General features: G+C 43.2%; 1 protein-coding gene across 3 annotated transcripts; it reads right to left on the minus strand.

The window, feature by feature from the left end:
* Window positions 1-6240: 6240 nt before the first annotated feature.
* On the minus strand, window positions 6241-20949 carry zbtb14 (zinc finger and BTB domain containing 14). 3 transcript variants are annotated; one of them, XM_086305433.1, is made up of 10 exons: window positions 20725-20949; window positions 13979-14167; window positions 9113-9283; window positions 8869-8964; window positions 8657-8794; window positions 8345-8589; window positions 8184-8269; window positions 7964-8103; window positions 7784-7879; window positions 6241-6688 (listed from the first exon to the last, which is right to left on the minus strand). In XM_086305433.1, exons 2-10 carry the CDS (start codon window positions 14165-14167, stop codon window positions 6548-6550), a joined length of 1302 nt encoding a protein of 433 aa, XP_086161559.1. In that variant the 5' UTR covers window positions 20725-20949; the 3' UTR covers window positions 6241-6547. The 3 variants fall into 3 exon arrangements, with proteins under 3 accessions (XP_086161559.1, XP_086161561.1, XP_086161560.1); XM_086305435.1 differs by lacking the exon at window positions 20725-20949 and adding an exon at window positions 20540-20639; XM_086305434.1 differs by lacking the exon at window positions 20725-20949 and adding an exon at window positions 19863-20633.
* Between the last annotated feature and the right edge of the window lie 5626 nt (window positions 20950-26575).

Below are 26575 nucleotides of genomic sequence, written 5' to 3' on the forward strand. Positions count from 1 at the left end.
TGGTCTGTGTTTCTGTAGCAGATTTCAAACGGTTGACTGCGTTGTGACGACAGACACAGACTGGCTGGAAACTGGATTTATTTATGTATTGTATATATTTTTTTTTATTTATTAAAAAAAACTATATACAATACAGTTTTGAGAATGTTCACACTCAGTATATTATATCTCAGCTACATTTCCAGTATCCACTGACTGCTGTAAAGACAAAGGGAAAGGCTGTGCTGATGAAAACAGCCTGACTGTAAATATGAGAAAGGTTGTGCAGAGTAAAACAGAAATGGTCTTTGGAATTGCAGTAAAACATCTGGGTCCATAAAAAATGGCATCTGGTTGTGGAAGTTATAAGTTATCCAACAGGGTGAATAAACTGACCTATTGGCTGCCTAGGGTTGGGTTTCTCCACTTCAACATTCAGGGTTCTAGAGCAAGCAGTTGTTCTGCAGTATGTGGGAGAAACTACAAGCGTGATTTGTAACTGTATTCTCACAGATGGTGTCCTGCAGGTTTCACACCTGAATCAGATGATTAGTTCATTACCAGGCCTCTGGAGAACTTTCATTTATCCATTTAAATCAGCTGTGTTGGATCAAGGGCACAGGCCCCAGCAGGACACCGGCCCTCCAGGCCTGCAGTTCCCACCCTTGCTCTATACAGACAAAAACAACATTTGTGATAGAGCTTAACTTTGTGGCCTCAGAGCCTCCTCTTCTTCTTCGTCTTCAGAGAAGTGAGAGAGATAATAGTGGGAACACTGATGTAAAATAAACATCAGGGGAGCAGTTTTATTTTGATCTGACTCCAATATTTTAACTTATGTAACAACTGATAGAGCATTGACCAGTCAAGGCTGATTCACTATTCTTTGGTTTAATCCCTTTTTTCTCTGCTCAGTCACAGAATCTGAACGTGTGTGAAAACAAGAAACACTTCCTGTCTCAATTTTAATCCGGTCATTTCCGTGGGAACTGATGTTCTCTATCATTGAAAATAATTGACTCTGTAAATCTGGCAAAATAAACAGAAACATTCCTGCACAAACACACTTCCTGTTGCTGTTCTTTTATTAAGCCACTCAAATGGGACAAACAGTCCAATCCAACAAGGAGCAGCCCTCGAAGAAAAGACAGGGCACATCAGATACGTTCTTCTGAAAGAAGCCAACTGCCACATTCATTATAATTACCAGTGCTTCCATGAGGAGAAACTGCTCACACTGTAATAAACAAAACCTGCAAACTTCAGTATAAAAATGCGATTGATTTCAGAGACTGATCAAAGTTTATTATTGATATTTAAAACTTCATCATAGGTTTAAAGTGGCAAGGAAGATGAGAGCAGCTTCAGAACAGTCAGCTTGATGAAGATGAGGGTCTGGTAATAATGATGAAGATGAGGGTCAGGTCCTGGGACTGCGCTGCACCCTTTGGCGGTACTCTGGTAGGTGACGGAGGATCCACGCCGCAGGAGCTAGCATGGCCGCTGCAAACACCGACATGACGAAGAAACTTTGCTGTCAGAAAAAAAACAAGTGTCACTATTTTATGATTACTGGATGGTTATTGGCTGATATTGATCTGTTAGTGTTTAATGATAAGTTAGTGGCCTTTGACTAGTTAGTGAGTAATTCGATACAGAGACTTACCGCAGCTCCAATCCTGTTTCGAGGAGGTTTACTGTAGATTGCCCTTTTCATCTCCTTCACTACATGATTTTGACGAGTCAGAGCTGAAGAATTTCCCGTCATCCTAAACGCACGGCTCACCGTCATCACGGTAACAACACCTGACCACCAAGTGGCATGTGAAGCTGTGCAATTGGTTGTTGTTCAGCTCCCGTTCAGTCACTCGACGTGCTCGGTGAAAGACGCTCATCGAGACTGAGGCTGAAATTTTCAGGAGAAAGCAGAGGAGGAAGAGGAGGAGCAGAGGGGAGGTCTGCCTGATGGAGCTGCAGATTAGATTTCCTGCGAAGAAAAAGAAGAGGAGTGATGAAGGATAAAAGGTAGATGTTTGGTTTGATGTGCAGAAACAGACCTGCAGGCTTGAACCTGCTCAGCATCAATTAAGTTTTGTCTCACTAAGAAGCTGGAGCAGCTCGATTCACTTTGTCACAATACTGTTTTTTAATCCTTTCTTTTATTGAATTTCACATTACAGATTACTTTACCTGTTGTAGTTTGTTACTCTTTACAGTAGTCAGATTACAGACTGTATAAAACATAACAACTAGTTTGTTTTGTCTCATTAAAGCTTTCCTTCACTCCCAATACAAACAAAGAGATTTGATTTGAAATAACATCTGCAGTCCATCACTAACGTCTCTGTCAGTAATCAAACTCTGCTGCTTCTCTTTCCTACTACTTTAGAGTTACACAGTGTGTTCTGCTGCTCAGCTCGTATCAGGACACAATTTCAATTCCTTCAGGTTAAATATTTTATTTGCTCCACAGATAAACTCAGAAAACATCTGAATATTATTAATGATCATTTTACCAGAACAAGTTTACTTTCCTCCAGGTTTTCATTGATCTTTCTTTTGTAGTTTGACTGTTTTTCATTAATTTTCTTCACTTTTATTTTCTGCATCTTCAGAAACATGTTCCAGTTCACTCTCTGCATCTGCAGATGTTTTATTTGGATCTCCATAAGCTGAATCTTTTCATGTCCTCTTGTCTCTGGGTTCAGGTTACCAGCCTGGACTTTTGGAAAAGGACAGAGTTTACAGATCAGCTTAAAGCAGTGTTTATTGTGCTGTTTGTAAACTTCTGTTTATTAACATTTGGCTGACCTGCTCAAGTGGCAGAGCAGGTCAGCCACTAATCAGAAGGTCGGTGGTTCGATCCCAGGCTGCCTCCTGGCTGCATGCCAAATATCCTTGGGCAAGATACTAACCCCATGTTTGCCTACTGGTGGTGGTCAGAGGGCCCGGTGGCGCCTGTGTCCGGCAGCCTCGCCTCTGTCAGTGCGCCCCAGGGCAGCCGTGGCTACAATGTAGCTGCCATCACCAGTGTGTGAATGTGTGTGTGAATGGGTGGATGACTGAATGTAGTGTGAAGCGCTTTGGGGTCCTTAGGGACTATAAAAGCGCTATACAAATGCAGGCCATTTACCTGAAAGTTTTGGACAGCTTATTTAAAGGACTCTTTATATCCTGGTCACTAAAGCGGACACATGACAGTTTATGTGTTTAATGTCCTGAATTAAAAAAGATGGAAGTGAAAGATTTTTGTTTTTTATGAAATGCTGATCATAAATTCATGGATAAATCACATTTTTAAAGATATATTAAAGATAAAATCAGTTCTCTCAATCAGACGTTAGAAAGGTAATAATGAATTAATGGGTTACTAATTTGTTTTCTCTGGTCCCAGTCGCACCAGGAGTGACATGTTTACCTACATGCTCTCCATAATTCGCTGTCGGTCTGAGTGGTGTCCAAAAAATGATGTGGTCCTTAATTCGGAAATTTGGATAATTCAGAAACCTTCTGTGGAAACACTGGTCTTCTTGGGAGAGAAAAGACTGTTTCCTTCCAAAGCACCAAAATAAAAGACAATGAGAAGCTCACAAGGCCACATTGTTGCTCCTGTGGAGGAGCAGCAGTAGTAATCTTCCATTCCACCTCATTACTCTACACTCGTTGTTATCCATCAATCACCTTACTCAATTTCATTATCTAGATCATAGGTGTCAAACTCTGGCCCGCGGGCCAAATTTGGCCCGCAGCCTAATTACATTTGGCCCGCGAAGCCAAATATTATATTATACAGCTAATGTATATATTGTTTAGTATTAAGCTTTGCTTGTTCCATATTCAGTTTTTCAGCAAAACGTGTTTGAGTCCATACGAAAAGATTCATTCTTATATCTGGAGGAATAAATATATTTCAATAAATATTAACGTTAGCCCGCGACTTTGTTCCAGTTTTGAATTTTGGCCCACTGTGTATACCCCTGATCTAGATACTTAAATGATTAGTCTCAAAGCTGACTTTTCTCTGAAAATGTAAAAGCCACCACTTTCATCACAGTCTGGATCTTGTTCTGACGTACAGCATAGAAACTGAACATTTATTCAAGTTCCCTGCATACCCTCGTCGATCTGCACAGCCCACGACCCCTGTACAGGAAGTCTGTCCTGCCTCTCTGATTGAAAGTCCTAACCTCCGGTCCCATGACATCTGCCCAGAGTTCAGATGGAACCAGTGTGGGTGAGCATCCTACCTCCAAATGGTCCAGCTGTTTTCTTCACTAACACTGAGACAATAAGCAGACCTGAGTAGCCTTGAAGGTCAAACCCTATCAGTCCCACCTGTTGATGGTAGATCAGTCCCTCTAGAGTCTCTGTTGTAAAATTAAGTTCAATTCACTTCAGTTTTATTTATACAGCGCCAAATCACAACAATAGTGGCAACAATCATATGCCCTATGAGCAAAACCCTCCGGCAGAGTCAGGCTCAGGGAGGGGCGGTTGAGCTAGTTTCAGTACATGATGTGATACATCAAATATGATGCTGTATAAAGCATATGTTTGGAGTCCTGTTGGGACCCCGAAAAACAGAACCACAGGCCTACATCTACGTACAAACGCATATTAAAATATTAATTCAAAAATTAAAACGTGTGATCAGTCTTGACATGGTTAATGGTCAATATTCACATGAAGTTAGAGTGTTGTCATGGCAGCCGGTTACATTCAGACGTTCTCACAGATGCTGAAAGTGCTGCTGCACCAGCATCGGTTCATCTTTGATCAGAGATGGTCAACATCACACATTTACGTGTTAATGTATGAAACTCGTTATTAAAAACTTATTCGTGCCCCATCTTTACATCACGTCGGCCACATGACAAAACTCATTTTTCACTGACATTTGTTTTCTTGCTAGCTGATCTCAGAACAATGAAAGCAGACCAGCAGCAGCGCTCTCTCATCAGTTTACCGTCAGACCAGAGGTTTGTCCAGAATGTGCATGAGCAAAACACTGAGCATACCAGGATACAGCCAATGTTAACGGAAGACAGACATGCCCTCGACAAAGAGACAAAGCTGCAAAAGTTCCTCCGGTCTCCTGATCCTGCATCATCGAGATCAAGGAAAAGTGGGTAGGAGAAGGTCTTAGGAAAAGAGAAAAGCCCTTACCTTTGTGGCATCCAGTGCCACGCTGGATGTCTGCCATGTTGAAACCAGTTGATGGACTACAAAGCACACATCTGATTTCGCTAGGTGTTCTGACCCCATTGTTTTATGGTGGTCATAGAAACAAGATCAGTCTCCTTCTTTACAAAGGTCAGATTTACTGATGTCTGCAGCAGCTGAAAGCATTTCTCCATCATCAGTTATCCCAGCAGATTTGTACTGAAGGGAAAAACTAATTCTAAAGACTGCAATACCGCAAAAGGCATTACTATTCACTGAGCCTTAATGTGGAGCTCATGCAGCAACCGTTCAACAGGAAGTAGCAGTCCAGCTGTGAGTTTAACCGGCCGTTTTTGACTACTTTTGATTTTACTTCTATATTTCAACTTTAAAAACGGTTTATCTTGCCTTGTTTGGTATCATTATTTTCAGCACAACCTCAAATATCTGAAATTGGAGTTATTTTTTCATTTTGACATACTGTATTTGCACAATTAATCTAAATTCAGACAAAAAATGTAAAATCCGAGTAGAAAAAAGTTATGTTTTACTGTAAAAACCTCAAACATGTTTAATGAATCATTTTCATAACTTGAAATGCAATTATAAATTGTATATTTCTAAAAAAGTATGTACAAGATTTGCAAACTACAAAGTTATATGGTACTATTCACCAAAAAATGCAGCCAAGGCTTCAGGCGTGTTTTATATAACCATTTAAATCTATTTACAGAACAAGTTGATTGGTTGACATGGAAAACTTTAACAAAAATTAGGGGTGTTTTTTCTTTTTCTTTTTTCAATTGCAAACGGAGAGTGTTTGCTAGCGTTGTCCTTAGAAAACGCCGTTTCTTCCCGCTGTAAACACCGCTCTTTTGTTCAGAAAAACCATTGCGTGTATTTTTTAATCATAACTCTGGTTTTGTGGCCCATCGACACAATTTAAAAACTGGTATATAGTTTGAAGTCTGCACTTTCGACCTAAGTGGAAATGGAGACTCTGGGTCGCTGCATCTTGTTGTTGTGTTGTCTTAAATTGGTCATGTGACCAATGATGAACAACCTTTTTGGGCTAATAACCTTAGGAGAACATGTCGATAAGGTTGAATCTTTATTGAAACTGTTCTCTCTGTCATTGCTCATGAAACTGAGCAGAAGTGTTTATAATTTACACAGTTTATAAATTTATGCTTCAAACTGAAAAGACAAACACGCCAGGTTACAAATCACACATGTAGCCAGAGGGAGGTCACATGACAACATGTGAATCACATGACCGCTCGGTTTATCTTACACTTGGGTTCACGTGCATCAACTCGATGCAGGAAAAAAGGCTCCTAGCAAACACAGCCAAAGTCAGTTCAAAGTTTGTGAGAAAACAAAAGGTTAATGGGCTGTCCAGATGTTAGGAGCAGCTGATGGAGTCCAGATGTTGCTCCTCAGCAGCCATGGCAGCAGCCTGCAGTGTCTCAGTGTCACTCTGCAAAGGATTCAGCTGCTTCCTCTCACTGTGCATGTTGTTCTCATGACGCTTCAGATCTGACGCCTGAAATGACAGAAGGACAGTGAACGCACCACAACACAAACGTACCGGCACTACGGACACTGTGTAATACTACAGCATAATATTACACATACTTAGTGCAGTACTGTATATACTCTGTTATAGTACTTGTGTTGACATGCAGATGTTGATGTAATGATAAGGCTGACCAGCAGGGGGCACTGCATTTAAGAAAGCTGATGAATGGCAACAGTGGGGCACCTAAAAGAAGACTGGTCTGTGGTGTTGCATAATAATGTTTGGCGAGGAAGCTCACAATGCAAAAGAGGATGCTGTGTTATTTTTAACTAGGAAGACCACACAGTACTGTGTATATACTGATTGCAGTACTGTATATATGGTATAATATGTACTAGAGATGGACCGATCTGATATTACGTATCGGTATCGGTCCAATACTGACGTGAATTACTGGATCGGATATCGGAGAGAAATAAAAAATGTAATCCGATCCATTAAATATCAAAAAAGCACCTCACAAAACTTGCGACACGGCGTAACTCGGCTCATAACGTCGCAGCAGTGTGGTCACCTGATAGAGCGGCTGTGTGTATTTGTAGCCTCGCTACCAAACCAGCATTTCATCTCCGAGGAAGTGATCCCAGAGAGAAGTAAAACAAGTGTGTAAGTTCATCTCTGAGTGTTTGTAAAGCATTCCAGCGTTACGCTTAACAACCGATATATGTTTTAGAGCCCTATTAGTTTGGTTGCTTACTCTTTAAAATACCAGAATAGGAGGATGGAGCAGGTTTAAGTTTATTAGATTGATCAGTGTTGCTGAACTATGAAATATTTTGGGTGCAGTGTATTTTTTACATACAGGTATAACAGAATAGCTTTAGTGTTGTTTATTTAAACTTGAGTATGAACTTATACAAAAAGCAGCAAGATATTAAAAAAAGAGTTTTATTGATTAAAAAACACTATATTGGATTCATATCGGTATCGGCCGATATCCAAATTTATGATATCGGTGTCGGACATTAAAAGTGGTATCGTGCCATCTCTAGTCTATATACTGTGTGTAGTACTGTCTATATATACCATATGTAGTACTCAGTACACTGAGTGCAGTACCTTGGCAAAGGCCTTGGTGCAGGACGGACAGACGAACGGTTTCTCTCCTCTGTGTCTCCTCTCGTGATCCTTCAGGTGAGACTTGTGTTTAAAAGCCTGCAGGCACACAGGTGAGAGCCAGACTGGTTACAATGGTGACAGGAAAGATGGGCGCACAGGTGAGAGGACAGGTGAGTTCACCTTTTCGCACATCTGGCAGGCGAAGGGCCGCTCGTTGCTGTGAACTCGTTCGTGTTTCTTCAGGTCCGGAGCGCGAATGAACGATTTCCCACACACGTCACACCTGTAGGGTTTGAAACCTGCATGGATCTTCAGGTGTTCTGAACAGACAGGTGAGGGTTAGGGTGACCTCAGGGAGCATAGAAGTAAGAAGCAAGTAAACGTACGTGGGTGTGGTTACCTTTCAGGTGAGCGTGGGTAGTGAAAGCTTTGGTGCAAATGTCACAGGCGAACGGACGCTCGGCCGAGTGAAGCTTCTCGTGCTTCCTGAGCAGAGACAGACAGATGTGTCCTTCGCCTGTGGCTTCAAGATCCATTTTCATCATTGAGGTGTGTACTTACCTGAGTCTGCTCTCATCCAAGAAAGTCTTCCCACACACCTGGCAGGCGAGCTGCTCGCGGTGTCCGTACAGCAGGTATTCGAACTTCATGTCGGCAGTCGCCGTTGACCAGCCTGGCGGCTGCTCGTCCTTCACTTCCCCTATGCTGTCCGCGAAGGTCAGCGTCTGTGTGGCGTGATGCTCCGCTCCAAGCTCTTTAGGCTCCGCCTCCATCTCCGTCACCACATCCTGGTTGTAGCAGGTTACCTGGATGGACGATGTGTCAGTGACAGTCGTCGTGGATACAGGAATACTCAGGTGTAAGTATGCGTACCTTGTGCACATCCTCATTGGTCAGTTCCTTTAGGATCGCCTCTTGCACATGCAGCGCTGTACTGGGAGACTTCTCCAGCTCCGGATTGGCCGAGGGCTCCACAAGGTCATCTGTGGCGGACGTGTCATCGTCAAGCACCTACACACAACAGTAATCAGATTACAAAGTACAGGCTCTGACAGTTAACTGGTAAACAATGGGTTAATCCGTACCTCCGAGTCGGCGGCCAGCTGAGCCTCAGGCGGCAGCGCCATCTTTACGATGTCATAGGGAAACTTCTCCTTGTCCTCCGACGACACATCTCGCTTCTGAGGACACACCCACCAACACCTGTTACCTGTGTGTGTCACCAGCTTGTGTGTTACATGCATTTTATGCTACCTGCATGTGCATTACCTGTGTACACGCTTCACTTGTATGTGGATTACCTGTCTGTGTGTCGCCCGTGTGTGTTACCTGAGAGCAGAGTTTGTCAAGGAAGCGGATGCCGAGGATCTGGCCTGATGACATCATCAGGTTGACGTCCTTCTTCTTCACAGAGATCTTTGCCGTGTACATGTAGTTCAGGACTTCCTCAAAGATGTCAGAGCGGATGAAGTCAATCTCAATCACTGATGAGTTGTCCACCTGAGAAGACACACACGTACAGGTGAGACATCTCACCAGAACACACTCGGGAACCCCTGGAGGCCATGAAGTGAACTGCAGTCACCATACATATACACATACATGTATGATGTATGTGTATACAGGGAGTGCAGAATTATTAGGCAAGTTGTATTTTTGAGCAATAATTTTATTATTGAACAACAACCATGTTCTCAATGAACCCAAAAAACTCATTAATATCAAAGCTGAATGTTTTTGGAAGTAGTTTTTAGTTTGTTTTTAGTTTTAGCTATTTTAGGGGGATATCTGTGTGTGCAGGTGACTATTACTGTGCATAATTATAAGGCAACTTAACAAAAAACAAATATATACCCATTTCAATTATTTATTTTTACCAGTGACACCAATGTAACATCTCCACATTCACAAATATACATTTCTGACATTCAAAACAAAACAAAAACAAATCAGCGACCAATATATCCACCTTTCTTTGCAAGGACACTCAAAAGCCTGCCATCCATGGATTCTGTCAGTGTTTTGATCTGTTCACCATCAACATTGCATGCAGCAGCAACCACAGCCTCCCAGACACTGTTCAGAGAGGTGTACTGTTTTCCCTCCTTGTAAATCTCACATTTGATGATGGACCACAGGTTCTCAATGGGGTTCAGATCAGGTGAACAAGGAGGCCATGTCATTAGTTTTTCTTCTTTTATACCCTTTCTTGCAGCCACGCTGTGGAGTACTTGGGCGCGTGTGATGGAGCATTGTCCTGCATGAAAATCATGTTTTTCTTGAAGGATGCAGACTTCTTCCTGTACCACTGCTTGAAGAAGGTGTCTTCCAGAAACTGGCAGTAGGACTGGGAGTTGAGCTTGACTCCATCCTCAACCCGAAAAGGCCCCACAAGCTCATCTTTGATGATACCAGCCCAAACCAGTACTCCACCTCCACCTTGCTGGCGTCTGAGTCGGACTGGAGCTCTCTGCCCTTTACCAATCCAGCCACGGGCCCATCAAGACTCACTCTCATTTCATCAGTCCATAAAACCTTAGAAAAACCAGTCTTGAGATATTTCTTGGCCCAGTCTTGACGTTTCAGCTTGTGTGTCTTGTTCAGTGGTGGTCGTCTTTCAGCCTTTCTTACCTTGGCCATGTCTCTGAGTATTGCACACCTTGTGCTCTTGGGCACTCCAGTGATGTTGCAGCTCTGAAATATGGCCAAACTGGTGGCAAGTGGCATCTTGGCAGCTGCACGCTTGACTTTTCTCAGTTCATGGGCAGTTATTTTGCGCCTTGGTTTTTCCACACGCTTCTTGCAACCCTGTTGACTGTTTTGAATGAAACGCTTGATTGTTCGATGATCACGCTTCAGAAGCTTTGCAATTTTGAGACTGCTGCATCCCTCTGCAAGATATCTCACTATTTTTGACTTTTCTGAGCCTGTCAAGTCCTTCTTTTGACCCATTTTGCCAAAGGAAAGGACGTTGCCTAATAATTATGCACACCTGATATAGGGTGTTGATGTCATTAGACCACACCCCTTCTCATTACAGAGTTGCACATCACCTAATATGCTTAATTGGTAGTAGGCTTTCGAGCCTATACAGCTTGGAGTAAGACAACATGCATGAAGAGGATGATGTGGACAAAATACTCATTTGCCTAATAATTCTGCACTCCCTGTATGTGGGGGCGATCGTGGCTCAAGAGTTGGGAGTTCGCCTTGTAATCGGAAGGTTGCCGGTTCGAGCCCCGGCTTGGACAGTCTCGGTCGTTGTGTCCTTGGGCAAGACACTTCACCTGTTGCCTACTGGTGGTGGTCAGAGGGCCCGGTGGCGCCAGTGTCCGGCAGCCTCGCCTCTGTCAGTGCGCCCCAGGGTGGCTGTGGCTACAATGTAGCTGCCATCACCAGTGTGTGAATGTGTGTGTGAATGGGTGGATGACTGGATATGTAAAGCGCTTTGGGGTCCTTAGGGACTAGTAAAGCGCTATATAAATACAGGCCATTTACCATATATATACACATATCATATATAGGAGGAGATATATATATATCTTTAAGAAGGGAGACCGGAGGGTGTGTTCCAACTACAGGGGATTACACTCCTCAGCCTCCCTGGGGAAGTCTATGCCAGGGTGCTGGAAAGGAGAGTTCGTCCGCTAGTCGAACCTCGGATACAGGAGGAACAATGCAGTTTTCGTCCTGGTCGCGGAACACTGGACCAGCTCTTTATCCGCTCGAGGATACTTGAGGGTGCATGGGAGTTTGCCCAACCAGTCTACATGTGTTTTGTGGACTTGGAGAAGGCATTTGACCATGTCCCTCGGGGTGTCCTGAGGGAGGTGTTGCGGGAGTATGGGGTGTCTGGCCCATTGCTACGGGCCATTCGATCCCTATACAACCGTTGCAAGAGCTTGGTTCACATTGCCAGCAATAAGTCGGACTCGTTCCCGGTGGGTGATGGGCTCTGCCAGGGCTGCCCTTTGTCTCCGGTTCTGTTCATAATTTTTATGGACAGGATTTCTAGGCGCAGCCAAGTGGCGGAGGGCTTTCGCTTTGGTGGCCTCAGAATCTCATCTCTGATTTTTGCGGATGATGTGGTTCTGTTGGCTTCATCGGGTGAGGGCCTCCAGCTCGCACTGGAACGGTTCGCAGCCGAGTGTGAAGCAGCGGGAATGAGGATCAGCACCTCCAAATCTGAGGCCATGGTTCCCAGCCGGACAAGGGTGGAGTGCCCACTCCGGGTCGGGGATGAGTTCCTGCCCCAAGTGGAGGAGTTCAAGTATCTCGGGGTCTTGTTCGCGAGTGATGGGAGAAGGGAGCCGGAGATCGACAGACGGATTGGGGCTGCAGTAATGCAGACGCTGCACCGGTCCGTCGTGGTGAAGAGGGAGCTGAGTGTAAAAGCGAAGCTCTCAAAGGCGCTATTTAAATAAAATGTATTATTATTATTATTAATTTACTGGTCGATCTACGTCCCTACCCTCACCTATGGCAATGAGCTGTGGGTAGTTACCGAAAGAACGAGATCGCGGATACAAGCGGCAGAAATGAGCTTCCTCCGAAGGGTGGCTGGCCTCTCCCTTAGAGATAGGGTGAGAAGTTCGGCCATCCGGGAGGGGCTCAGAGTAGAGCAGCTGCTGCTCCACATCGAAAGGAGCCAGCTGAGGTGGTTCGGGCATCTGACAAGGATGCCCCCTGGGCACCTCCTGGGTGAGGTGTTCCAGGCATGTCCCACCGGGAGGAGGCCCCGGGGCAGACCCAGGACACGCTGGAGAGATTATATCTCTCGGCTGGCCTGGGAACGCCTTGGTATTCCCCCGGATAAGCTGGAGGAGGTGGCTGGGGAGAGGGAGGTCTGGGCCTCTTTGCTTAGGCTGCTGCCCCCGCGACCCGGCCTCAGATAAAGCGGATGAAGATGGATGGATGGATGGATATATATATATATACTGTGTTACTGTGTGTTTGTGTGTGCGTAACCATTATACCCTGAACTGGGACACAGCACACAGCTGTTAAGCTGTGAAGAGGACTCTCCATTTACATGAACAAACTGGAGTCTATTAGATAGATATGATACAAACCACTGCAGCACAGTACCTGTAATACCTACAGCATGTTCTAATCGCTCTAATAGGATATTATGGTCGACAGTATCGAACGCTGCACTGAGGTCTAGCAGGACAAGCACAGAGATGAGTCCACTGTCAGAGGCCATAAGAAGATCATTTGTAACCTTCACTAAAGCTGTTTCTGTGCTGTGATGAGCTCTGAAACCTGACTGAAACTCTTCAAATAAGCCTCTGCAGATGATCTGTTAGCTGTTTGACAACTACTCTTTCAAGGATGTTTGATATGAAAGGAAGGTTGGAGATTGGCCTATAATTAGCTACGACTGCTGGGTCTAGAGATGCTTTTTGAGTAAAGGTTTAACTACAGCCAGCTTGAAGGCCTGTGGTACATAGCCGATCATTAGAGATAGGTTGATCATATTTAAGATCGAAGAATTAATTAATGGCAGGACTTCTTTGAGCAGTTTTGTAGGAATGGGGTCTAAAAGACACGTTGATGGTTTGGAGGAAGTAATTATTGAAGTTAACTCAGAAAGATCAACTGGAGAAAAAGAGTCTAACTTAACATCAATACTAAGCATTAGTACTAAGAGCAGCTGTAGATAATATTACATCTGTGGGATGATTATTGGTCTTTTTTTCTCTAATGTATAAATTTTATTTGTGAAGAAGTTCATGAAGTCATTACTAGTTAACGTTAAAGGGATGGTTGGCTCAACAGAGCTCTGACTGTTTGTCAGCCTGGCTACAGTGCTGAAGAGAAACCTGGGGTTGTTCTTATTTTCTTCAATCAGTGACGAATAGTAAGATGTTCTGGCTTCGCGGAGGGCTTTCTTATAAAGCAGCAAACTATTTCTCCAGGCTAAATGATGATCCTCTAAAATGAAATGATGAAATTAAATGTGTTGTAGATTTAAATGTTAATAAGATGTTGCTGGCGGGGACCTTGGTGTCACCTTGCACAGTCGGTCTTCACCAGGTAAACTGTATTTGTTGTATTATTGTACTCTTTACCTTACTATCTAAATTGCCTGAGGCAACTGTTGTTGGCACTATACTAATAAAACTGAAAAAATCTGCACAATACTTTGTGTTCGAAGTACTCATTAAGTACACAGATGTATTTTTGAGGTACCTCGTGTTTTTTGAAGAGCTTTTTAAAGTAGTTGGAGCAGGCGGCGAGGACGCAGCGGTGAGCACGGAACTTGACGTCTTCGACGACCACGGCAATGTCGCAGTGCTCGCCCTCCAGCCGCTGCTCGTTCAGCAGCTTCAAGAAGATGCTCTTATGTTCGTCGTCCACGTACTTCACCATTTCCGCCATCTGAGAACAGGTACAGATCACGTGATCAGGTTCAAAGCACCCTGGTCTGGGGGTAATGATACTTACAGCTAGTATTATCCCCCAGGACTGAAACCACCTGACCAATCAAAATGTGTGACATCATCAACACCCGTTTTTACATTACAATCATGTGAGGTTCTCCTCGTGTCTCTGATCTATACCTTCCCCATCCTAAGGCCTCAGGCATGAATGATCAGCGTTCTATGTCAGAGGTCCAGGACACCATTTCTCCCTTCAGCTATGACCGAGGCGATGCCCCGGCTCCAGCAACAACCAGGTGTTGATGGTTAGCTAACGACACTAGCCAGGAAGAACATCTGTAGCTGTTTGCATGAGGTCACAGCTGATCACGTGATACGTCACATGATACTGAACACAGATGACATCAGCTCTGACATTACAACAGCGTAAATGGAGTTGCAGTACACAGCTGGATGGTGTCTGTTACCATAGCAACCTGGTCACCTGTTACTGCATCATGCTGTTTGTGGTAAATGGACTGGTTCTTATGTAGCACTTCTCTTTGAGCGCTATATACAACGCGCCTCTGTCTCCCAATCACACTCATTCACACTCTAATGGAGAAACAAGGGTACACAGACTGCAGCGGCCAGAGATCGGACCGCCGACCTTCCAATCAGCAGGCCTGACCTGCTCCAACCCTTATACATAAACTTCCTGTATTATTTCAAATTAAAAGCCTTTCACTGCAAACGTGTGAGCAGGCTTTTATTGTCAGGTCATGTGATCCATGCGTCACATGTTCACAGGCCTCCTCCGACTCACGGTGCGGTTTTAAAGATTTCCCTTCAGAGTGTTTGGATTCTTAAAAACAGTCGATGTTTGAGATCGCACCATCAGCGTAATGATGATTCATCTTTGAACTTTCTGTCACATCAACCACCACTAACTGTTAATGATGTCACTTCCTGTCAGCTCACTGAACCCACTGAGTCCATTTTGCTAGTGAAAGTTCTTCACTGAGAGACGTGACCCGAAAGTATCTGTGTGGCGGCCATAATCAGAGCTGTCCCACATACTAAGGAAAGGAGCTTCAGTGCGTCCTTAAGCAGAGGAGACGCCGGAGCATCCTTTAGATAGCTGTCCACAGTCCTAATCTTTCATGAAAACATCGACGTAATATCATGTGTTCGTCATAACTGCATTTTCTATTTCATCGGTAACCTGCTGACATATTTACAGTTTTTATCAGCAGCTGTTAAACTCACAACTGAACATCACACAGCTAGAATAAAACTACTTCCCGTTGAGTCGTCGCTGTATGAGCACAACACTAGGGCAGGGCGATATGGCCAAAAATATATATCACGATATATATTTGAAAATTTGCGATAACGATATAACTGACGATAACCATGTATAATATCCACTGAAGTTAAAAAGAGGTGCTTTGCAACATTAAACTGCAGTGTGCCAAATAAAAAAGTCAAATATGTATTTTTCGGACCATAAGGTGCACAGGATTATAAGGCACATCAAGCGAAACAAAGCAGTCAGATAAATCAAACTTTATTGAACTCATTCTTCTTGCTTCCTCCACTTCTGTACCATTGATTCATTAATGTTGAATTCTCTGGCAGCAGCTCTATTCCCATGTTGTTGCAGTATATTAATGACTAACCTCGTATTGTGGATGGATTATCTCAGTTGTTCTCCTGACTGAAGTTTGGTCCGTTTACAGCATCCTGCCATGCGATTGCATTTGTCTCTAACTATCAGGAACCTTAACGTTAACTTTTATAAGTGGAAAAGTGTTAGTGTTCGTCCTCCAGCTTCACTGTTTATGTTATGCTAACATAGCTGTGTCGCTAGCGATCACGTAGCACAGCATTAAACACCAGCTAGCCCAACTTCAGTAACGCTACAAACGTCATTGTCTTCATTTATATTGGAAGTGATAGCAGAGCTGTACGTTTGATTTTTTTTTCCAGAAATCTCTCAGTCAGAACATGCTATATCATGCTTAGGTAACTAGCGAAACTAGCGAGCTAACTTCCGCTAACTTCTAACTCCGTTAAATGTAATGAATTCTGTTTTCATGGATGCCTGGATGTTAAACATCATAGTTATACCTGGTAAAGCAGCAACACTGGTCATTTTATTAAAGATGGAAGAATTTAGACAGTTTTTAACTCTCAGTGATGTTTGTTTGACTTCGGGACCTTAAAGGACGGCGTTTAGGACCCAGATTACTCCCAGATTAACGAGCACCTTAGGCCAACAAATACGGCAATAACGATGGCCACTTGCATGTTCTACAAAAAAAAAGTGCTTTGTTGTGTATCTGATGGACAAACACCAAACCAGTTAAGTTGCACCATTTTTACAAACTAATTCTGGTTCATCCGTTTCACTCAATCTGCTTTCCCCATTCTCATTCTCCGTTACCGCCGCGCTTTTTCGGCACTGCGCTTGCGCGTTTTACCCATATTCTATCGCAGTATTTCATTTTCTTATCGTTGCCTAGCATTGTACCAGTATTACCGTGAACGGTATAATATTCCCCAGCCCTACTCAACACTGTGATCTACATGAACTGACCAGCGTGTGCTTAGAGGACTTAACAGTCTTCAGGACTCATGCTTCATGTCAGCTGGGATCAGTGATGATGGAGGACTGTTACTGCAAATCCCAAACAGGGTGGAGGAAAGGAGTTCCACAGCAGGAAAATATAAAAATGTGAGATTTCATCTTGTGCTATGTAAGGTAACTTATTCTAATCTCCTAACAGTCACTTCCTTACAAAGAAAAAGCAGCCAGCTATGTTTTTAGCAGAGCAAATTAGTGGCTCAATATTTCCGGCAGTTCAGACACATGAGCTGAGGCTCAGTGTGCTTTGGATATATGAGAGAGCTCTGAGGGTCAGGACGCAGTCGTTCCACCTGTGTGAACAGCTGATGTACACCATCCCTGTACAATGCTGGGTTTACACTGTGCGATTTTTGGCCCATTTTGAGCCGATTTTTGAGTCGTGCGAACGTTTTGTTGATCGGCCCGATTTTGGCGTTCATCGTGTGTCGTGTAAATGGTAAATGGCCTGTATTTATATAGCGCTTTACTAGTCCCTAAGGACCCCAAAGCGCTTTACATATCCAGTCATCCACCCATTCACACACTGGTGATGGCAAGCGATTAACACCTCACGACCAGCTCCCGGTTTGAAATCCACATGACCGTCGTGAGTGCCACCGCAGCCGCTCACACTGCGCACACGCAAACACATAAACGTTGGTGAAAAAGACGGAGCAGCAGTGCAGCGTGTGATCTGGAAACAAGCGATGGAGGCACTTGTAGAACTTTGGAAAGCTCATCCGAGCCTTTTCGATGTGGCCTCACAAAATTATCACGACCACAACAACCATGAAAATAGTTGGATTTACATTGCTGCTCAATAACAGCTGCCTGATTTTTCATTAGCAATTTAGCAAAGTTGATGGTGGTGTGTGTCTGTGTGAGTGAAAGACAGAGGGAGCGAGCGACAGAATTTCTGTTATAACCTTCATGCTATGGACGCACAGTGTGAGCACTCGGGGCGCATCAGAGCATCGGGCCGTATAGTGTGAGACCCTGCATTGTGACCTACGACCTTCTAACCCCTGCGAGTCAATCGTACAGTTTGAGCAGAAGCTGAATAACGCGACTGAAAAAAAAATCGCAGTGTCTGCCCAGCTTTAGTCATCCTCTTAACACACTGTATACTGCAACAGCTACACCCTTTTTGCACATGCTCTTCTTTCTTATTCAGACATTTATCAATAAGTGACTTCTACACACACACACACACACACACACATATATATGTGTGTATATACATATATATGTGTGTATATATATATATATATACATATATATATATATATATATATATATATATATATATATATATATATATATATATGTGTGTGTGTGTGTGTGTGTGTGTGTGTGTGTGTGTGTGTGTATATATATATATATATATATATATATATATATATATATATATATATATATATATATATGTGTGTGTGTGTGTGTGTGTGTGTGTATATATATATATATATATATATATATATATATATATATATATATAGTGTAGTATATAGTAGGGCTGGGCCATATTGTACCGTTCATATATTGTACCGGTATAATGTTAGGCAAAGATAGGAAAATGAAATATCGCGATAGAATATGAGTAAAACGCGCATGCAGTGCCTTTGTTTTCATACGCACATGGCCGATTGCTGAGTGAAATAGATGAACCAGAATTGGTTTGTAAAAATGGTGCAACTTCAGTGATGTGGAACTGGTTTGGTGTTTGTCCGTCAGATACACGACAAAGCACAATTTTTTGCAGAACATGCAAGCGGCCGTCGTTATTGTCGTATTTGTCAGACTAAGATGCTCTTAAATCTGGGAGTAATCTGTGTCCTAAACTCTGTATGCTTCAGTTCAAACGAACACTGCAGCATCACTGATAGTTAAAAACTGTCTCAATTCTTTCATCTTTAATAAAATGACCAGTGTTGCTGCTTTACCAGGTGTAACTATGAAGTTTAACTTCCAGGCATCCATGAAAACAAAATTTATTACATTTAACGGAGTTAGAAGTTAGCAGGAAGCTAGCGGAAGTTTGCTCGCTAGTTTCGCTAGTTACCTAAGCATGATATAGCATGTTCTGACTGAGAGATTTCTGAAAAAATTCAAACGTACAGCTCTGCTATCACGTCCAACATAAATGAAGACAGGAAACTAAACAGCAGTGACGTTTGTAGAGTTACTGAAGTTGGGCTAGCTGGTATATAATGATGTGCTACGTGATCGCTAGCGACACAGCTATGTTAGCATAACATAAACAGTGAAGCTGGAGGACGAACACTAACACTTTTCCACTTATAAAAGTTAACGTTAAGGTTCCTGATAGTTAGAGACAAATGCAATCGCATGGCAGGATGCTGTAAACGGACCAAACTTCAGTCAGGAGAACAACTGAGATAATCCATCCACAATACAGGGTTAGTCATTAATATACTGCAACAACATGGGTATAGAGCAGCTGCCAGAGAATTCAACATTAATGAATCAATGGTACAGAAGTGGAGGAAGCAAGAAGAATGAGTTTAATAAAGTTTGATTTATCTGACTGCTTTGTTTCGCTTAATGTGCCTTATAATCCCGTGCACCTTATGGTCCAAAAAATACGTACTGCACACTGCAGTTTAATGTTGCAAAGCACCTCTTTTTAACTTCAGTGGATATTATACATGGTTATGCTCAGGATATGTCAGCCCATTTCTACTGGAAATGCCTTTTGGTTATACTTTAAGCAAGGAATTTACATTTGCACTGTTACATTTTTATAAAGCTTTAATTTACATAAAAACCAGCTTCTTGTTTAAGTGAAAATAAATGGGAGGTTGTCTTTTTGCGCTAGTAATGTTGTGGAGTTGTATTTTGTCTCGCATCAATTATATCGTCAGTTATATCGTTATCGCAAATTTTCAAATATATATCGTGATAAATATTTTTGGCCATATCGCCCTGCTCTAGTATATAGTATATTGTGTCTATTAGTTACTTCTTGTAATGTCTGTCTTTGTTACTGTTTGTACTGGAGCACTGTAATCAAAATAATTTCTCCAGGGATTAATAAAGTATTCTGATATCTGATTCTGACCTACTGACGAACAGTCTGAGGACGGAGGTTTTTCTTGGGACGATTCCACACTTGCTCTAAGGAAAGGAAACAAGGCTAGGACATAGGAAGTGGTAAGGCTGAGGTCAAAGGTGAAACACTTTTCAACAGCTTTATTTCCAACTGCTGTAATCCAGGAACTCTGAGCAGAACTGCAGCCAATTGGCTTAACAAACAACACGTGATCAATGTTCAATCAGCAGATCAATTCGCTGATAATCATCAATGCTGTCGTTGATCCAGCTGTCACGTGCTGCTGTAATACCAGACTCGGGTACACGCGCGCGCAGTACATGCAGCTTCTATACAGCGGACACGCGCATGGAACGCGTGCACGCTGCGAGTCGAGCTGAGGAGACGAGAGCAGGCTAGCTGTTAGCATGTAGCCGTTAATATCGATCGTTGATCGGAGCGTTCCGGTACAGCCCGGCCCGGGATAGCCTGTCCCGGTACCGGTCCAACCCGGGATAAAGCCAGCCAATTCCGGTCTGAACGGCGCTTGGTGAGGATCGGGGAAAGTCGCGTTGCCGTTAGTCGGATCACCGGTACTTCCGCCATCTGTACTTGGTACCGGTGCGTGAGCGGGCCCCGGTCAGTGCGCGTGAAATGGCGGGCAGGACGGAGAGAAGATGGAGTTTCTCGCTAACCCGCGCGCTCACCGGCTCGCGGGCCACCGCTCCGCCGTCCCCGGGACGGACACGCAGGCACGCGAGCAGCCACGGCGCCGCGGCCTCGGCCACACGGAGCTCGAGCGGCCATGAACGGCTCGAGAGCGCGCAGCATCCCCGCGGAAACGGCGACCGCGGCGGGACCAGGGGCGCGCGGGTCCGCGAGCGAGTCTTACCGTGACACGAGACCGGGGGCGTCCGTCGGGGGAGGGGGTCGGTTCCGGCGGGGAGGGGGGGGAGGTCGCGACACTTTGTCCTCCTGTTGTTGTTGTTGTGACGGTGACGAGCTTTGCGCCAGCACGCTCACTCTGCGGAGGCACGCAGGAAGCGCGCCAAACCCCTGTGGGAGACGCGCATGCGCAGTGCAGTTGTTGTGGACAGGGCTCCGAACGCGCCCGTTTGGTCCCCCCGAATGTGTTTGCGCGCGTTGGAAGCAGTGCAGTCACGTGACCACAGCAGAGCCTCTGAACGGCTCGTGCTGACGGAGCAATGTTGCGTTTACATGAAGGGGGGCTCTGCCCAGTGTTGCCAACTCCTCAGTAAGGAAAATCGCTACTGGCTGCCCTAAAAGTCGCTAGAAGTCGCTAAATGACGTAATTGCCTAATTTGCATAATTGGTCATGCTAATGTAATTGTAACCCACGTTGTTGGAGAGAGAAATAACATCGTTGAAGAGACATAAAGTGATTAGAAAACGTTGTAAATGCATTTAGAATTTATTTAGAACTAAAAATTACATTTCTTTTAGCAATTATTGTTTTTTTAAATGTCACAATTCCAACCCTGATCCTTTATCCGGGCCTGGACCGGCAACAGTGACCCGAAATTAGCACCCTGGTGGAGTTACTCTGTGTGAGTGTGTGTTTATAACAGGGGCGGAGCGTGGGGGTGGCTTACTGGGCTTCAGCCCGGGTTGTTTTGTCAGAAGCCCGGGGTCTTTTGGAGTGTAATTTTTTCATAGTTAGATGCCTGGCTGACAACTGTATAAAACAAAAAGTACACACAATATTCGAAGCACATAGTGCACACTGTGGGAATTTACGACTGTGCGTGAATCCCCCCTGATATAGAGATTGACAGACCACGTGACTTTCGCTCATTGCATGCCGTGAACTCGTGGCAAAACAATCCAAGTACCGCATCAAATGCAAGCATTTGCAGCACCGCAAAACGTTCATTCTTCGGTTCCAATAAAGTCTTGCTTTTTCTTTGCCCCCCAAAAAGGTTCTGTACAAAACGAAGGAGAACAATGCCGGTCTGTACAAAGACAGACTTGATGAAAAGTCAAAGAAAAGATACGAGGAAAAAAATCAAACCAGTGAAAGTGTTAGATCCTTACAGCACACAGAGGGACAAAATACGTTAGCGTGCTGCCCAACTTTCACCACGCTCATATTTATAATTATACGGTTCTTGGAGTGAGTGCATACACTTGTGAAGTTTAGTAACTTCCGGTCACTGCAACAAGCCCAGGTACAGTTTACCGACGGATGGGTGCAGGACCTTGAAATGCACTGTGTAGAAAGTAAAGACCATCGTACGTATCATAAGTTTACCAGTCTCACAAATCGTCTTCATAAATACACATTCGTTAACCGTTTATTAATAGGACCTTTGAGGTCAATGGTAATTAATTAGTAGTGGAAATAATTTCTGGTAGCATCACAGAAATGTAGCAGTGACAATAATATTGTATGCTGTAATCGCACTGGGCAATTAGTGATACAAAACAACTGTTTTATCCTGTGAATAAAAGTATATGTTTTTGTCAATGTACCATGGTAATAACAGAAGCGAAACACAATATTGTGTCAGGACAATTCACTATTTATGCACAATAAATAAAGGAGCATAGCGCGACAATTTCTGTTCAGCGCCAGACTTGCTTGTAACCTATATCACTAATTATGTTAAGAAAAATGACGTATTAACTACAACAGAAGACTGACCTTTGTGGAAATGCTTGGAGCAGACTAACCTGTGAGCTGGAGTGTTCTGGGACGTTATATTTGCTCTTTGAATGGCTGCAATCCAGGCCACCCGTTGCCTCTTCGTTACTTCGGAAACACGGCTCGAACTATTTCTCTTCAACGACGTAATCCGATAACAACCGATCTCTTTACCCGTCGGCTTTCCGTGGCTGTCATGCGACCGGCTATTGCAGTTAATAATACAACAGCTTCTTGCCATTTTTTGTGTTTCTTTTTATCGCTGTATAACTGATTTCAATTGAAAGCCTGCGTGCGCTAGTACCTCTTGCCACGAGTTCCCAGAATTCTTTGCGGTTTTACCCCTGAGTGACGTCACATTTTCAATCTCTATTGGTATGATCCGAGCTCAGGCACTAAGCGACTGAGCGAGAGGGCGGGGCAGCTGCTGCCTGTGAGTGCGCTGTTGGAGAAACGGAGTCAGCCATACTAAGGAGACCTTAAGATTGACCAGGTACCAAAGCAAATCATTCGTACCATACAAATAATGTAAATATAACGGTGTATCATGAAAGATTGATATCAAACTGATCACTTGACCAATATTACGTTACTTGCTCTTCAAGTGAATCAACAAATGGCGAAATGAAAAGCCGAACAAATGCTATTTTTTTAGAGAGTCTTAGCTTACGTGTGTTTATTTCATATTTTCAGTTCTTACCCTCCCCGACTAAATCGGTTTCAGTTATGTACTGAAATATAAGAATGGACATTAGAGGGTTCTTTCAAAGAAAAAACTCAGGTAAATGTTATTTTATATATTATGCTTTGTATGTTGTTCAGTATATTTCTATGCAAAACAAGAGGAATTTCAGTACACAGCAGGATATTCACATTTGTAACCAGATATTTACATACTCTTTAGGGAGAAAACATAAAACATTTTTACTGTACAACATCAATTTAGAGTAAACTTTTGTTTTAGATAAATATTGAAATATATTTTGAATTAGTTAAATGTCAGAATAAAGAGAGACAGAGCTTCTATTTTTATCACTTTCATCAAATGTAGGAGTACATATACACTAAGTTTATTGTTAATTAATATGAAAACTCCAGACGATTCCATTCTGAGCTGAAGAAGCTTCTGATAGGTTAGTAGAGTCCATGTGAGTAAATTGGTGGCACAGCTGTGGATGCATATAAGGCAAAACACAGAGCCTGTTTCTTTAACATGGGAAAATCAAGAGATGTCAACCAAAACACCAGGAAAAGAATTGTGGAGCTCCATAAGTGTGGCTCAATTTTGAATACAATTTGGGTGTCATTTGCAATTAAGAAATACAGATAGTTTCTCTCTTTACTCTTAAATTTAACAAATATAAATTAAACATTTAGTCTAATTTGAGGTTTTACCTTAAATAAGTGTTTGTGTTTTTATCTGAAGAGCATGTAAATATCTGGTTTCAACTGTATATTTGATGATTGTCAGCACAAAGAGGGAGAGAGGAACAGAGAGGGAGATGGAGAATGAGGACAGAACAGAGATGAACAAGAGCAGGTGAGACAGACATGTTAGTCAAATGGTTGTTTACCAAAAGTATCACCGTATCATAGGTACTCATGTATCTCGTACCTAGTGTTTCTTTTTAGGTTTGTTATTTTTCAAATTCTGTATTTATTAAGTTATGCAGGCTTGTTTGCACAACAAGGCTAAATAATTATATAAACTTTTCTCAATCTAAATAGTGGACTTTGGTAGAATTAAAAAAAATAAGTGTAGTGCAGGTCTATCATCTAGTTCTGATTGTGGTTCTGTCTTGGTTAAGTCCTCAGTAGTCCTGATTTTGAACTGTTGTAGTCCTGTTTTAATTCTGGATCAGTTCTGGGTCTGGTTGAATTGGGGTTTAGTCCTCGTGTCTTGATACAGCCCCGACTTTGTTCTGCCTTGCTGCTTAATTAAAAAACTAGTTTAAGGTGTCCTGCATATGTGATATATATTTTTCCCCATATGAAGTCACTTTTTTGAACAAAACTCAAAACAGAGCCAATTAATCTTTCAGTCATTTCTAACCCCCCCCAAAAAAAATAAATAAATAAATAAAATAAAATCCCACATGCATACTACCCTTTAGGGCTAAGCCCCGGGTGTTTCAAATGTCTGGCTCCGCCTCTGGTTTATAAGTAGTTTTAAACCTTGTGATCCATAAAATAGCATAAGAGTAAAAGAATTGACTGCGTTACAGTCAGTCCAGGAGCAGCGGCTTCGCTCATGCGCAATTCATTTGCAGTTTGGACGCATAGGTGTGAACATCTTCTGCCCTGATAGCAGCTGGGGGAGGACTACCTCCGCCCGTGAGCGCTTTGGAACGGGCGAGGTGCCCACGGCAGCACCGCTGCTTATTGAGACTAAGAGCGATACGCACTTTCACGTCAAAAAGTCGTCATAAATAAGTCTCCAATAATACCAGAAAAAGCCGCTAGATTTATCGCTAGTCGCTTTTTAGAAAAAAAGTCGCTAAGGGGGTCTGAAAACTCGCTAAATATAGCGACAAACTTGCTTAGTTGGCAACACTGCCTCCACCAGGCGCGCAGGAGAGCGCCCTCTAACATCAGAGACTGGAGGTGAAAGCCAGTGTTGGAAAAACACAGACAGGCTGCAAACGTTAAACTTTTTTTTTTATGTCCCATTCTCGTGAACGCCACTATCGTTCTATTTCCACCCTTTTATCAGACACAGATTTTATTTGTCACATACACAGTACAACATATAGTGAACATGTGGTGAAATGCTTGTGTCCTGAACTGCGGACAGGCTGCAGACATAGCCGCGTCACTCCAGGGCTGGTTTTTAGAATGAGGGATCTAGCCAGAACCCTTACTGGATACTGGGTGGGAACTGAATTTGTGACCTGCACTCCAGAGGTGTGTAGTTTTACCACTACACTATCCAGCTGCAACTAGTCCAAATTCAGCAGGCGCACCATCCGAGCGACACGCAGTCAGGATCTCAGAGAACTGCATGGATCTCTGTGACCAGAACAGTGGACGGACAGAGGAGTGGTTCCAGAAAAGCAGTTTTTACACAGAGAGCTTTGAACACACCGTGAGGTCACCTGCAGTTAATAATAACAGAGAAGAAGAAATCTTGACAGATGTGCTCACCTGTTACTGGAGTTGGTGAAGGAGGCACAGAGCCCGAATGTCCCACCTGTCTGTACCTGTCTGACTTTACAGGCGAAATAAAAATGTAATACTCTTCAGAATAAAAGCTTTTTCTTTTCTTTTTAAACATCACTGGCATCACATACAGGTCATGAGTCATTCTCTGACTCACTGGAAGACAGAGTGACAGATCATGTCGGTCTGTCCACTTACTTTTGACTAGTTCAGAAGATCTGGTGCACCTGTAGAAAATGTGGCCACAGACCCTTCTGACCTGCCGACCATGTTAGAAACATCTGTACAGGAAGTGGATTATTTCAAGTCGATTGAACATTAGTACATGATGAGCAGTAACCATGGTAACAGCTGTTACAGGTACTCCGATACTTAAAAATATTCAGTCCACAACACAGCATAAAAACCAACTGTTTACATGAAGATTACTCAGATTACTGAGAATACTCCAATTACAGTCTTAGGGTGTTTTCACACCTATGGTGTTTAGCCCATTTAAGTCAGACTCGCATTTGTTTTCCCATCACTGCATTCATTTATGGCGTTCACATGATCTGACCTTATCCTATGTGAAACTTTACAAAGCCATCAGCTGACTCGGACCACAGGAAATGTTTAATGTGAGAATGTTTAATCAGAGAATTTAAGAGAAGCTTCACCATCAGGGGGCAGTGTTGCGTGCTTAGTTGTGCAGGTATAAACCAGCTGATAAAGTACCTGTCCTAAGTTCAAGTGGCGCTGTTACAGGAAGAAGGTTCAAAGATATCTCTGTTCTCCCACAGCCCAAACTATGGGATAGTAAAGGTGTGCCTGGTGATGAGCAGGTGACACACTCAGGTACACATGCCTCTCACCTGGTGGCAGTCAGAATCCAGACACACGTACATGATTCTGCAGCATAGCTCAGTTATCTCATCCT

This window comes from Aulonocara sp. 'chitande type north' Nkhata Bay, linkage group LG9 (assembly GCF_057382095.1).
Source record: "Aulonocara sp. 'chitande type north' Nkhata Bay isolate Kocher_YH1m ecotype deep benthic linkage group LG9, A_spYH_male_GT1.1, whole genome shotgun sequence".
NCBI lineage: Eukaryota > Metazoa > Chordata > Actinopteri > Cichliformes > Cichlidae > Aulonocara > Aulonocara sp. 'chitande type north' Nkhata Bay.

Bases quoted from the DNA above. Each gene is read 5' to 3' on its own strand.
- zbtb14 (XM_086305433.1), bottom strand. From the start codon at position 14,167: ATGGCGGAAATGGTGAAGTACGTGGACGACGAACATAAGAGCATCTTC. The intron at 8,104-8,183 runs GTAACCACACCC...CTGTCTGTTCAG, and splicing joins TACCCACGCTCACCTGAAAG to AACACCTGAAGATCCATGCA. The intron at 7,880-7,963 runs GTGAACTCACCT...GTGTGCCTGCAG, and splicing joins CCTGCCAGATGTGCGAAAAG to GCTTTTAAACACAAGTCTCA.